Source organism: Tachypleus tridentatus, chromosome 4, assembly GCF_004210375.1.
Source record: "Tachypleus tridentatus isolate NWPU-2018 chromosome 4, ASM421037v1, whole genome shotgun sequence".
Lineage (NCBI taxonomy): Eukaryota > Metazoa > Arthropoda > Merostomata > Xiphosura > Limulidae > Tachypleus > Tachypleus tridentatus.
The window spans coordinates 117,296,609-117,312,766 of NC_134828.1; the positions used below are offsets into that span (position 1 = coordinate 117,296,609).

The 16,158-nt window shown below is 34.0% G+C and overlaps 1 protein-coding gene across 2 annotated transcripts in view; it reads left to right on the forward strand.

Annotated features, from left to right (window-relative positions):
- The window catches only part of LOC143249938 (follistatin-like), a 62,597-nt gene that overhangs the window by 35,490 nt on the left and 10,949 nt on the right, over positions 1 to 16,158 (forward strand). For both annotated transcript variants that reach the window (XM_076500557.1, XM_076500558.1), the window contains 2 exons: positions 893 to 1,111; positions 2,849 to 3,073. In XM_076500557.1, coding sequence (XP_076356672.1) covers positions 893 to 1,111; positions 2,849 to 3,073 — 444 coding nt within the window. The remainder of the gene's footprint in view (positions 1 to 892; positions 1,112 to 2,848; positions 3,074 to 16,158) is intronic.

The following is a 16,158-nucleotide window of genomic DNA, read 5'->3' on the forward strand; positions in this document are numbered from 1 at the left end:
AGATATTTAAACATGACTGTTGAATTAGCACAAAAAATGAATATTTATATTGTTGAGCCTACAATAAATACCAACACGGACTGTTTAAAGAAAATTTGTTGCACAGTTAGCAAACATTAATTTATTAAAAATAAATTTTATGTTTTGCAGCTCCAACAGCGTACGAGGCCCGGCATGGCCACGTCCTTAGGACGCTCGATTCGTAGTGTGAGGGTCGCGCGTTAGAATCCCCTGCCACACAACACACGTTCTTCCTTTCAGTCGCGGAGGCGTTATAAAGTGACGGGAAATCATATTATTCCATGGTAAAACAGTAACCTTATTCGTCACTGTTTTACTCATTTTTTACCACTCTCACGTCTCGTCTAAGTAATCGTTCTTGTCAGCTTAGTTTTCTTTTGGAACAACTGTCTAAATTAGAAAATATATTTACATGTTTTGGGGCAGCTTTTTCGAATACTTGGTAGGAAAAGCTCGTGTATTATCTTATGAAATCTGTTTTAGAAAATTTTAAAACCAGTGTAATGGATATGAATGTTTATGTTGTCTATTTAAGAAAGATTCTGTTTCAAAAGCTTATGGAGACGGTTTGTCAAGGGAAGTCTGGAACGTGGAAACATGTCTCTTCAATAAATTAATAAGTGATTTAGTAAACTGAGATAAATTAAAATATTTGAACTTCGTGTTTATAAACACACATGTGTCGATAGTAAGTTTACATGCTTTCTGTTCCTTTTTCAGAACTTAAATTTCGAAATTAAACTTATGTTAATAGATTTAATTTTTAGTAAAGAAGAGTCCATTTTATATACTGAATAACATTAACATAATATTTTTATTTGAGAATTAAAAATATGCTCATGTGGCATCTACTTTATTACTATTTTCCCAGACTCGTGCGAGTTCGTGAAATGCCCGGATGAAAGGGCATGCAAGATGAAACGTGGTAAACCAAAGTGTGTTTGCAGACCAAAATGCCCCAAACTGAAGCGGCGAGCAGGGGCCGTGTGTGGGAGTGATGGGAGGACCTACAGAAACGTCTGTAAACTGTTGAAGGTTCGCTGTAGGAGAAATTCAAACTTGGAAGTAGCGTATTTTAGTCCTTGTCGAGGTGGGTTTACAAATTTGATGGTATGTCGTAATCTTTCAAGTTAACTATCAACAATTATGATCACGAAATGATACTATCAGATTCATTTGTTGTTGAATAGCAACCTTATTGTTACCTTTATGGTTTGGGTGCGAATGGAAAGTTGCTAAGGTGTACCAGCTATAATAAGCTTTGACAAACAGTGCATTGTAATACTTTCTTACTTTAACTGTTACATCATAATTACAATATTTACTTTGACAAACAGTGCATTGTAATACTTTCTTACTTTAACTGTTACATCATAATTACAATATTTACTTTGACAAACAGTGCATTGTAATACTTTCTTACTTTAACTGTTACATCATAATTACAATATTTACTTTGACAAACAGTGCATTGTAATACTTTCTTACTTTAACTGTTATATCATAATTACAATATTTACTTTGACAAACAGTGCATTGTAATACTTTCTTACTTTAATTGTTATATCATAATTACAATATTTACTTTGACAAACAGTGCATTGTAATACTTTCTTACTTTAACTGTTATATCATAATTACAATATTTACTTTGACAAACAGTGCATTGTAATATTTTCTTACTTTAATTGTTATATCATAATTACAATATTTACTTTGACAAACAGTGCATTGTAATACTTTCTTACTTTAACTGTTATATCATAATTACAATATTTACTTTGACAAACAGTGCATTGTAATATTTTCTTACTTTAATTGTTATATCATAATTACAATATTTACTTTGACAAACAGTGCATTGTAATACTTTCTTACTTTAACTGTTATATCATAATTACAATATTTACTTTGACAAACAGTGCATTGTAATATTTTCTTACTTTAACTGTTATATCATAATTACAATATTTACTTTGACAACAGTGCATTGTAATATTTTCTTACTTTAACTGTTATATCATAATTACAATATTTACTTTGACAAACAGTGCATTGTAATATTTTCTTACTTTAACTGTTACATCATAATTACAATATTTACTTTGACAAACAGTGCATTGTAATACTTTCTTACTTTAACTGTTATATCATAATTACAATATTTACTTTGACAAACAGTGCATTGTAATACTTTCTTACTTTAACTGTTATATCATAATTACAATATTTACTTTGACAAACAGTGCATTGTAATATTTTCTTACTTTAATTGTTATATCATAATTACAATATTTACTTTGACAAACAGTGCATTGTAATATTTTCTTACTTTAACTGTTACATCATAATTACAATATTTACTTTGACAAACAGTGCATTGTAATACTTTCTTACTTTAACTGTTATATCATAATTACAATACTTACTTTGACAAACAGTGCATTGTAATATTTTTTTACTTTAATTGTTATATCATAATTACAATATTTACTTTGACAAACTCAGCCCAAACGAGCCGTTTTTGCATATAAATAGAAGTATATTATATATATATGTATACTTGATGAATACAAACCATATATCATAGTTAACAGTTTATCTAGTGGTAGATATTATTGTTTAATGCTAGTTGGTAAAAAGAGTTTTCCTGTCTTTTTACTACTTCTGTTTTATAGTGTTTATACGTTTGTCCAGATACCTCAGTTTGTGGCTATTTCAATAATCAGACTTCCTGAACAAATGCTGGTGTTGTTTATAGAAGCTGGTGTGTGTGCGTGAATACTGGAAAGTCACATAGTTACAAATAGAATAATTTTATTCACAGATAGCAGCTGTAACAAAGTTAGATGTCCAGGAAGGAAGACTTGTCTGCTTGACCAGTACTTCCAACCTCACTGTGTTCATTGCAGAAAGCAATGTCCAGTTAAAACACGGCCTCGGTTCTTATGTGGTTCTGACAACGTCACCTATACCAGCATATGTGAATTACGAAGAGCCTCGTGTGAAAAGGGCGGGACAATTACAGAAATCTACAAAGGACACTGTAAAGGTGAAATTTACTTCAAGTTGAATAATGGAGCATAAGGACACTCTAAAATGTTAATTTTAGTTTAAGTTAAGTAACAAGCATGAGGACACTTATGGTTACTTGTAACTCAAATTGAGGTATGAAACATGAAGACACTGTAAAGGTTAATTTTAACTCAAATTGAGATATGAAACATGAAGACACTGTAAAGGTTAATTTAACTCAAATTGAGGTATGAAACATGAAGACACTGTAAAGGTTAATTTAACTCAAATTGAGATATGAAACATAAGGACACTGTAAAGGTTAATTTAACTCAAATTGAGGTATGAAACATGAAGACACTGTAAAGGTTAATTTTAACTCAAATTGAGGTATGAAACATGAAGACACTGTAAAGGTTAATTTAACTCAAATTGAGGTATGAAACATGAAGACACTGTAAAGGTTAATTTAACTCAAATTGAGGTATGAAACATGAAGACACTGTAAAGGTTAATTTAACTCAAATTGAGGTATGAAACATGAAGACACTGTAAAGGTTAATTTTAACTCAAATTGAGGTATAAAACATGAAGACACTGTAAAGGTTAATTTTAACTGAAATTGAGGTATGAAACATGAAACACTGTAAAGGTTAATTTAACTCAAATTGAGGTATGAAACATGAAGACACTGTAAAGGTTAATTTAACTCAAATTGAGATATGAAACATGAAGACACTGTAAAGGTTACTTTAACTCAAATTGAGATATGAAACATGAAGACACTGTAAAGGTTAATTTAACTCAAATTGAGATATGAAACATAAGGACACTGTAAAGGTTAATTTAACTCAAATTGAGGTATGAAACATGAAGACACTGTATAAGTTAATTTTTAACTGAAGTTAAGTGTAACCCATTGCTGTTGTACATTTATTTTAGTGTCTACGCTTCTTTCTGTATGGGTTTTGCATGTGACGTATGTTGTTGACTGTATATTGCACAAGTTTTGCCTATTCTCAAAATTTGTGGAACTTTCTTGAGTGTAACAATTAACAATACTTGTTTAATGTAACAACGCTAAAAGAATGTCGAAATTTCTATAAACGTTTGAGGTCTTTTGGACAGCTACAGTCAATGTACTATAGGCCTATAAAGCTATAATTGTGACGTCTATTAATCGGAAAACTACATAATTTGACCAGGACTTTTATAGATGTTGAACATTGCAAACCATTCAACTTCAGTGAATAACTTCGAGCGTTACTATTTCTGCGAGGACATTAAATATCTTCATCGGTAAGAAGTGAACTTTGTGAGTCTAGCTCGCTCAAGCAAGTTGAAACAATACCAACTCGAATTAATTTGTTTGTCATGGACCTGGATCGTTGGTAAACTAACTCTCAGTTCTAGATTGGATTTAAAACTCAGTGTTGTCTGTAAGTTAATTTTTGAACACAATAGTTTTACAATCATTTGAAATAACTATCAGTAATAACCGTTGTTATAAATTGTATTGTTTTTATGTTTGTATACTAAAATATGTTTGTGTTTACAAAGGAAATTGTTTTTATCAATATTGCTGGCAAGTATAATAAATTTGATAAATATTAACATTTAATTAACTTCTGTCAAATTTCATGTTATTGGAAGTAGTAATACATAACGTAATAATGTGGATACTCCTCCGAAATAAATTATCAACGTAACATGAGTAATAGAGCATAAGTACACTATAAATATACATTTTACGTCAAGTTGAGTAATAGAGCAAAAGGACACTATAAAGATTCATTTTACGTCAAGTTGAGTAATAGAGCATAAGGACACTATAAAGATTCATTTTACGTCAAGTTGAGTAATAGAGCATAAGGAAACTATAAAGATTCATTTTACGTCAAGTTGAGTAATAGAGCAAAAGGAAACTATAAAGATTCATTTTACGTCAAGTTGAGTAATAGAGCATAAGGACACTATAAAGATTCATTTTACGTCAAGTTGAGTAATAGAGCATAAGGACACTATAAAGATTCATTTTACGTCAAGTTGAGTAATAGAGCATAAGGAAACTATAAAGATTCATTTTACGTCAAGTTGAGTAATAGAGCAAAAGGAAACTATAAAGATTCATTTTACATCAAGTTGAGTAATAGAGCAAAAGGACACTATAAAGATTCATTTTACGTCTAGTTGAGTAATAGAGCAAAAGGACACTATAAAGATTCATTTTACGTCAAGTTGAGTAATAGAGCATAAAAACACTATAAAGATTCATTTTACGTCAAGTTGAGTAATAGAGCATAAGGACACTATAAAGATTCATTTTACGTCAAGTTGAGTAATAGAGCATAAGGACACTATAAAGATTCATTTTACGTCAAGTTGAGTAATAGAGCAAAAGGACACTATAAAGATTCATTTTACATCAAGTTGAGTAATAGAGCAAAAGGACACTATAAAGATTCATTTTACATCAAGTTGAGTAATAGAGCAAAAGGACACTATAAAGATTCATTTTACATCAAGTTGAGTAATAGAGCATAAGGACACTATAAAGATTCATTTTACGTCAAGTTGAGTAATAGAGCAAAAGGACACTATAAAGATTCATTTTACGTCAAGTTGAGTAATAGAGCATAAGGACACTATAAAGATTCATTTTAGTCAAGTTGAGTAATAGAGCATAAGGAACCTGTAAAGGTTTATTTTTGGTCAAGTTGAGTAATAGAGCATAAGGAACCTGTAAAGGTTCATTTTTGGTCAAGTTGAGTAATAGAGCATAAGAACACTATAAAGATTCATTTTTGGTCAAGTTGAGTAATAGAGCATAAGGACACTATAAAGATTCATTTTTGGTCAAGTTGAGTAATAGAGCATAAGGACACTATAAAGATTCATTTTTGGTCAAGTTGAGTAATAGAGCATAATGACACTATAAAGATTTATTTTTGGTCAAGTTGAGTAATACAGCAAAAGGACACTATAAAGATTCATTTTACGTCAAGTTGAGTAATAGAGCATAAGGACACTATAAAGATTCATTTTAGTCAAGTTGAGTAATAGAGCATAAGGAACCTGTAAAGGTTCATTTTGGGTCAAGTTGAGTAATAGAGCATAAGGAACCTGTAAAGGTTCATTTTTGGTCAAGTTGAGTAATAGAGCATAAGGACACTATAAAGATTCATTTTTGGTCAAGTTGAGTAATAGAGCATAAGGACACTATAAAGATTCATTTTTGGTCAAGTTGAGTAATAGAGCATAAGGACACTATAAAGATTCATTTTTGGTCAAGTTGAGTAATAGAGCATAATGACACTATAAAGATTTATTTTTGGTCAAGTTGAGTAATACAGCAAAAGGACACTGTAAAGGTTCATTTTGGGTCAAGTTGAGTAATAGAGCACAAAGACAATGTAATGGTTAATTTGAACCGAATTAAAGTAATCGAACACAAACCTGGTTTTGTTGTAAAATAAAATCACGTTTGTTCACTTTTTTTAAATATCAATTTTCGCCTTTCGTCAGCGATGCTGTTACCAGCATTTATAAAGCTCTGTTGGCGCGTAAACTTCATTGTACGCAGTGCAGAAGGGACTAGAGCATGTGAAACATATAACAGAGGTTAGTTATTTGTAGTTACTCACGTACAATCCTATATTGTTTAGGTAAAATGATTGAGAGTATTTACAGGGACTCTGAGAAGAGTGTATAATGATTGATTGATTGTCTCTTCGGTCGATAGTTTTGAGACGATTTGAGTAGATAGTGAAGGAAACAGATGTACAACGTTTGGACAATCCTGTATCGTTGTAAGGCGCCTTATGATGGCGTAACCTTGTCGAAACGTTGTTAATTTTTGATAGTTTATTTCGTTATCTACTCAAACCGTCTCGAATCTTTATTTGTTAAAGTGGTTTTCTTGTAGTCATGTTGGCTTTGTGTTGTTGTTCACCACAAGAATCAAACTCCGGATTTTAGAGTAACAAATCCGTAGGCTTACCGCTGTTTCTCATTATATCATCAAAGACTGTATTTTGAAATGAATACTTTAATGTTTCTGAAACACCTGGCCTTACTATATTTGGTAAATAGCAACTTATTTAACTTGACTAACACAGGAAATGACTAGTAATATAGTCTAGTATAACAGTTGTACAGACTTTCACAATTCTGAATCTAAATATTACTAATATGAATTTTCTTAAGGTACCAATTTTTCCAAATACTGTGTACAGTTTGTTTAATGTACTGGTGACTCATGTGTCAGCCGATCTAACATTATTCGGTACCATAACTGGAATTATCACTTAAAATTATAGTTGTGGCCTTCATTTATTTTTTAAAGTTAATTTTTAATATGGATAAATAAATATAAGAAAAATGCATCTTCAATGTTTTTAGTCAACAATGTCAGAAGTAGGCTTAGAATCAATCCAATAGTAATCTCTACACCAGACGATAATATACCATGGCCTGATTTATTTTTGTGATTTTGAAATTTTATATGTTGTAGTATTTGTGTGGTTTTTTGGATATTTGCGCAGAGCCACAGAAAGCGCTAGCCGTCCCATATCATGACCCCAAATGATCCGTTGTCTGACGAAATAATGGGCTTTGACAGTTACTCGTATAACGATCCCACGACCCCAAACTGCAAAGCTCAATATTTTTAATTTTCAAACACGGAGCTACAGCCAGAACTAACTAGTTAAGGCACTTCTGTTATGGAGGAATTTGAAAAGTGCTTCATGTGAAGTAGCTGTTTATGAGTAATATTTTATCTGTAAATCAACAGATTTTAAGTTTCATTCCCCAAGAAATAAACATTTGTTAATATTCTGTTTCATTCTTTTTATAAAGTCTGTTGTATCAATTCAATTTCAAAAATAAAATCCAGTGTTTAAACAGTCACAGTCAGAAGAAGACTTTAAGAAAGAAAGACTAAACAATGTTTCGTACATTATTTGAGATTGATTCAGCTCATTGGAAAGGTGGACGTTTCAGTATTATTGTGGAGTTATGAGATTACACGTTTCTAATCTTGGAGTGTTTTAATCAGCTATGTTATAAATAGACCTTGTTCACGATTAAACTTTGCTAGAGATATATAGGTAAGGGAAACACAGAAATGTCTTCTGAGTAATGTCCTAGTACAAGGGAATTTCCGATAGACATACTTTCCGGTGCGCTGTTTTCAATCATGTGGCATAGATCACGTGTTTCTTCAGATCTATGAATCTGACGTGTAGATAATGTGAAACCAAGTAACAGATCAATCCATCACAAAATTGGAATCAAATGTGTACAGTATCTTGGATACGTTTAGTCAACACCAAACTCCGTAACATTGAGTAACTTTTGTTAAAGTCGGTTTAAAGTTTTATATTTAATACCTTCGAGATGAGGTTATGAATCATATTTAGAGCTAGGCTCCATGAGGTCAAAGCTACAATACTACTACATGTACTGTTCGTGTTAAGTCTAAGAATGTTTTTATATAATAAAGTAACTTATAACCTTGTGTTGACAATGTGAAAATTGGAAGTATAGTTGTATTAGAATTAACATGACAAAAACTTCTATGACATGTTTTATATCAATTACGTTACGTTTATTTCCAGTTTTTGAATAAGAGTTCATCAGTGTTCATTTTAGTTTTAATAGAATCAAGATGATGCTTTATTATTCGATTTTTTGATAAAAGGTTAATTCCACTGCTGGGTCCGAAATCGATGAAAGTAGAGCTGAGTATATATATAAAGCAATAAAAATTTGTAATTAAAGCGGTTAACAGTTAAGGTAAAAATAAACATAAGTTTTTGTTTTCAGGTAGGAACAGACTGTTGTAGTTATTTTGTCTTTGTAAATAAGATAAACGTTTGTCTGATGTGCTTGAAAGCTTTTGTTCTGTCCATTGTGAAGTTAGGTCAGGTCAGTCGCTGGTGTCCAGTGAACATTACTCCATTTAAAGAATCCCTAGGTTTTAAGAATAAAGTAATTCTAGAAAATTTATTGCTTGTAGTGTAGGAGAAAGAAGCTAGGTGATAAACCGACAGAAGGGTACTATGGTACTTCCGGAATACGTCTTATCTACCCTAAAATTCATGGAACTTATTTTACACACTTCATCTCAGGCTAACAATTTCTGTATTCTAACACTAGGGCCACTAGCTGTCTCGTGCAGTGCTAAATCAAATGAGACGCTGTTAGAAACGAATCCACGCCATCAGTCGGCCAGTTGTTTTCAGACCACTCATCAGAAATGAAATCGAGTTTATGTCTCATAAAAGTTAGCGCACACTAATGTTAACGGCTCGTAAAGTTGCCGGATATAATTCGTAGCAGTGTCGCACAAGCAGTAAAAGTTTTGGGCTTTCAAGCCACCCACAGATTACATGTTCCATTCAAGGTACAGCAATAAAAAAAAGTGAGGTCCTTTAAACCCTGCAGCTATTGACTTGCTGAAGAGCCGAGAAAAAAAGCTGATGAGAGAAAAGATTGGGAAACTAGAAGATGATTGTTTAGTTACTACCGTTTGGTTGACTGAAAACTGCCTCGTAAATTGTCCGACTGTCCAACTTCAGCCCATGGTGTCACTCTTAGGAGTGCTAACCCAATCTACGGGCTTTGAGAGCTTAAAAATCTTATATTAAAGCAACTTATTGTAAGTAAAGTGGAAGAGATTATGACAGTCGGAAGTTAGTCAACATTATTGAAGGAACAGAATTCGCTTATTCTATGTTAACAATAACTATAAACATGTATTCATTTAGATGCTGCTTTGTGAGAAACCCAAAGTTGACAAGAAGTCGTTTCCTGAGGTGTTATATACTGAAAATTTAAAATCCAGAGAACCTAAATGAAAATATTAAAAACAGAGAAGCTAAATGGAAATATTAAAAACCAGAGAAGCTAAATGGAAATATTAAAAACAAAGAAGCTAAATGGAAATATTAAAAACCAGAGGACCTAAATGAAAGTATTAGAAACCAGAGGACCTAAATGGAAATACCAAAAACCAGAGAATCTAAATGGAAATATTAGGGAAGAATGGTCTTGCTATATTTCTGATACATTACTTAAAATATTGTAATCAAACCTGTTCAGTTCAGTAGTTCCAGAATAAGTGATCGACCGCTAAGCATCATGCTTTATCAGGAGACCATTATTTTGATATGCAAGGTCATGCTGAGCGGTAAACCTGAAAATTTATAAACCTAAAAGTAAGGTTTCGGATTCTATATGGAGAGAGCGTGACCTTAAATATAATTTGACAGCCTTAACTATAACACAGAAGTTGTAAAGTCTGTTTTCTCGCAAACGTTAAATTCCGGTCTCGAAATAGTTTTGTTTTGTTTTTTAACAAGGAAACAGTCAACGTATCCACCTGTCGTCTTTTGTGGCAAAAGAAGATATTTTAATTATACGGAAAAATAAGTTGAATAGAAGAGTGTGATATTTATTCATTTTGTCGTGATTAGTTCTTCCAAAAACAGATCATTCAGAAAAGCAACAGTGAATTGATTGAAATCGTGTAACACTTTTTGTTGGAAGTATATAACCTTTATATAACATTTATACAAGCATTTTAATGAACTTATAACAATAATAATACCACTTGTTATGGTTTGTTCTAAAGAAGGCATCGAATAAGGAATTATTACATCTGTAATCCTACTAATGAAAACAATTAAAGAAACAACAAAATATAAATCGCATGAATAAATTAGATATTAGTTTAGTTTATATCTGAATTAACCTTAACTTATCCTGTGCTTAACATATATTGTGCTAAACACATCTTGTGCCAACTTATTTTTTACTCAACGTGTGCTTAACACATCTTGTACCAACTTATTTTGTATTTAACGTGTGCTTAACACATCTTGTGCCAACTTATTTTGTATTTAACGTGTGCTTAACACATCTTGTGCCAACTTATTTTGTATTTAACCTGTGCTTAACACATCTTGTGCCAACTTATTTTGTATTTAACGTGTGCTTAACACATCTTGTGCCAACTTATTTTGTATTTAACGTGTGCTTAACACATCTTGTGCCAACTTATTTTGTATTTAACGTGTGCTTAACACATCTTGTGCCAACTTATTTTGTATTTAACGTGTGCTTAACACATCTTGTGCCAACTTATTTTGTATTTATCTTGTAACACAACTTATTTTGTATTTATTTACATCTTGTGCCAACTTATTTTGTATTTAACGTGTGCTTAACACATCTTGTGCCAACTTATTTTGTATTTAACGTGTGCTTAACACATCTTGTGCCAACTTATTTTGTATTTAACGTGTGCTTAACACATATTGTACCAACTTATTTTGTACTTAACTCGTGCTTAACACATTTTGTGCTAACTTATTTATGTACTTAACTTGTGCTTAACACATCTTGTGCCAACTTATTTTGTACTTAACGTGTGCTTAACACATATTGTACCAACTTATTTTGTACTTAACGTGTGCTTAACACATATTGTACCAACTTATTTTGTACTTAACTCGTGCTTAACACATTTTGTGCTAACTTATTTATGTACTTAACTTGTGCTTAACTTTGCTATTTTTATATATTTTAATTTTTACTTGACCTTTATTTCAGTTCCTAACGTTGGTACAAAACATTTGAAATGTAATATGTGTTTTTCTGGCTTCAGCCGTGACTTAGGTAACGATAGAGGTCGACCTGGGGATCTCGGGCACAGCGACTTAGGTAAAGATGATTGTCGACTTGGGGATCTCGGGCACAGCGACTTAGATAAAGATGATTGTCGACTTGGGGATCTCGGGCACTGGGACTTAGATAAAGATGATGGTAGACCTGGGAATCTCGGGCACAGCGGCTTAGATAAAGATGATTGTCGACTTAGGAATCTCGGGCACAGTGACTTAGGTAAAGATGATGGTCCACCTTGGGATCTCGGGCACTGGGACTTAGATAGAGATGATGGTCGACCTGGGGATCTCGGGCACAGCGACTTAGGTAAAGATGATTGTCGACTTGGGGATCTCGGGCACAGCGACTTAGATAAAGATGATTGTCCACCTTGGGATCTCGGGCACTGGGACTTAGATAGAGATGATGATCGACCTGGGATCTCGGGCACAGCGACTTAGGTAAAGATGATTGTCGACTCGGGATCTCGGGCACAGCGACTTAGATAAAGATGATTGTCGATTGGGATCTCGGGCACTGGGACTTAGATAAAGATGATGGTAGACCTGGGAATCTCGGGCACAGCGACTTAGGTAAAGATGATGGTCCACCTTGGGATCTCGGGCACTGGGACTTAGATAGAGATGATGGTCGACCTGGGGATCTCGGGCACAGCGACTTAGGTAAAGGTAGTGGTAGACCTGGGAATCTCGGGCACAGCGACTTAGATAAAGATGATTGTCGACTTGGGAATCTCGAGCACAGTAACTTAGATAACGATGATGGTCGACCTGGGGATCTCGGGCACTGGGACTTAGATAAAGATGATGGTCGACTTGGGAATCTCGGGCACATCGACTTAGGTAAAGATGATTGTCGACTTGGGGATCTCGGGCACTGGGACTTAGATAAAGATGATGGTCGACCTGGGGATCTCGGGCACAGCGACTTAGGTAAGGGTAGTGGTAGACCTGGGAATCTCGGGCACAGCGACTTAGATAAAGATGATTGTTGACTTGGGAATCTCGGGCACAGTGACTTAGGTAAAGATGATGGTTGACTTGGGAATCTCGGGCACAGGGACTTAGGTAAAGATGATGGTTGACCTGAGGATCTCAGGCACAGCGACTTAAGTAAAGATGATGGTCGACTTGGGAATCTCTGGCACTGGGACTTAGATAAAGATGATGGTCGACCTGGGGATCTCGGGCACAGGGACTTAGGTAAAAAGATGATGGTCGACCTGGGAATCTCTGGCACTGGGACTTAGATAAAGATGATGGTCGACTTGGGAATCTCGGGCACAGTGACTTAGATAAAGATGATGGTCGACCTGGGGATCTCGGGCACAGCGACTTAGGTAAAGATGATGGTCGACTTGGGGATCTCGGGCACAGCGACTTAGGTAAAGATGATGGTCCACCTGGGGATCTCGGATACAGCGACTTAGGTAAAGATGATGGTCCACCTGGGGATCTCGGGCACGGCGACTTAGGTAAAGATGATGGTCGACTTGGGGATCTTGGGCAATGGGACTTAGATAAAGATGATTGTCGACTTGGGAATCTCGGGCACAGTGACTTAGGTAAAGATGATGGTCCACCTGGGGATCTCGGATACAGCGACTTAGGTAAAGATGATGGTCCACCTGGGGATCTCGGGCACGGCGACTTAGGTAAAGATAGTGGTCGACCTGGAGAGTGCTAGACCAAGCTTCTTGTATTTTTTAGCTGGTGAATTATATTAACCAGACCACTAGCTTCTGAGTCAGGTTTAACCCACTCAGTCATTATCAGACCTTGCCCATGAACAAAAATACACATTGAAGTTTCTTAATCAAGCAGTCCAAACGAATATAAAAATTGTAAGTTTACGCCACGAACGTTTCGACATGCAGAGTCATTGTTTTATAAAAAAGTTCAAAGCAAAAAACATAAAAGCTAAAAAAATTCGATCGAACATGATCCACAATGTTCTCGTCTCCTGCACGTCGAGAAACTGGTGTTGGCAACTTATTTTTATTAAATCTGTGCACAAGAACTGTCGATCTAACGAATTGAATATATAAAACGAATACCCTTGTCATGAGACAGTGGTAAGTCTATGGACGTACATCGCTAAATTAAGGGACTCGATTTCCCATGAGAGACTTTAAAACAAAACTAATACGTTAGATATCAACCATTTTCAACTTTTATCCACATATAACATTCATCCGGAGTTTTTGGTCGTCTTCACTGAAAGAGGTTTTCATCCTTCAGTCAGCACTAAAAGGATAAATGTCAACCATAATATGAAATAAGGCTTAACATACATGTTTTCGTTCGTTACTTCATAATTTTTAAATTAAAATTCATCATCCTTAAGTCTCCATACTAGCTAGTACTAAGGTCTACCTGGTTGAAAGAAATTCAGTATATATCAATGAAGCCACATTCTTAGTATCACTAATTAAGAAGTTGCCAACCTTTTATATTTAACTTTTAACTGAGACACGAACGATTTCACTTGTGACTCGGTAAGGAAGATCGAAGCATCACCATAGTCAGCAGTAGGATGAGTAGACTTTAAAAGTAGCTATAGACACAATATTGTACTCCGCTTGCTACACAGTATCTACCAAAATTGTTCTAAACAGTTCTTGAATATCTTTTCTTGTAATTTGGAGACTTCCATGTTTCTTGTCCTTTGTCGTTAAGTTCGTGATGCGACTGACACATTTCAATTACGTTCCACTTCAAATCACTTTTTGCAGCTTCAACGCTAAAAAGAGTACAGGAAATGCCTTCTTTTTAGCCAATAAAACATGTCTAAAAATTTAATTTCAAATTAACAAAAACCGGATTGGGTAGTTTTTGTTTTTGTTTTGTTCCAAAAAAAAAGGTATCCCACTGGCTCGTGAGGGGCCTGTTAAGCTCGGCGCTGTCCTACCTTGTTTTCTAAACACCAGGACAGAAATATTCCTGAAGATATATTGAGAAAACTAATAGGTTTACATTTCTCTTACAAAGTGTTAACAGATAGGTAGATAAATGTTACTAACTCTGAATTAAAACACACTCTGCTTATTGTACTTTGAGTTTTCTCATCAACATTTCAATAATAAAAGATTGCTCTGGTTTGTGACTAATGTGAGCAGAAATATTCATCTTTACCAACCACTACTGATCTGGACATTTATTCTGGGTGAATATTCATTAAAATTCAATTAGAAAAAAACATGCGGGTTGAAAAACTGTTGAAGACAAAATACAAAACCAGATTGGCCCTGATGAGGAAAGGTCCAGTTTTCGAAAGCGCTTGGATTATAAGGTTTCAGATATTTGTCACTTAAGTTAAGTTGTTGTATTGTCTCGTTAGCCATCAACTTGCGCATACATAGTTCAGTATTTTATATTTACAATAAGGAAGATGGTATGATTGGTTCTAAAATGTATACATATATAAGACGACTACATTCCATTAGAAGGCTTAACATGATGAATTATACAACTTACAAGTAAATATATTAAAACGTATGTAGTTAGTAATTAAATGGAACGTGCATTGTTCTGTAGCTCTTATAAAGATGGACGTTTGTTCCCTTGGAATCGGAAAGTGTATACAGAAGAACTGTACATAATCGAATTACAAGACGTTTTTAGTGCATACGCTTGGTTGAGTTTGTATACACAACATGTGTCATTCTGAAGGGTGGCGCCAACCGTGCAGACATTAATTTATTCGTTTTTGTTTTGTTTTTTGTGCAAATGCTGATTGTGACTGTGAAAAGTGTGTTGCGTTGTATAATGGCCTACTCCTTGGAATTTTGTCTCATAGTCTTTCACGATGCTTTTCAAGTGTCAGCATCTCCGCCAAGATTACAAAGTTATTTTAAGCAGCTTGTTTTTCGACTTTCACAACAGGTAAACAGGAAATGTGGTTTACTGTTTTTAGTGCTGTCTGGTCTGTTAACAAGTGGGTTCTAGTTGGCTGTCAACGAGCGGAAAACGTAGGGCTACTGACTCTGTCAATCCAGTAAAGTAACCAACTAATATTTTGCCAAAAGTAAAACAGTAACTAGATTCACTTCAGTTTAGTAAGCAGTAAGTTTAATGAGAAAATAACTGTAAGAAACACAGTTTTTATCTTTTATTTTGCTCACATACCAGAAGTGAGTCGCGTACTTGTTACATATTCTTTACACTTAATACCAAACTTAAACGCAGGGTTATTAACCCTCCACAGGAAATGGTTAAATATTTATTGTGTTTCATATTTCTTTGTATTTTGCGACGAATTTTGCTATTAATATTCATATTATGAACATTTTAGAACCTTATATAACTAAATTTCTGTGTTAATTTTACAGACATTTGTCTATGAATCTTTGAAGGTATAAATTTAATAGGTTGCATTACTAATTTGATTCATAATAATTAATAATTATTATGTATTCACTCCATTGTT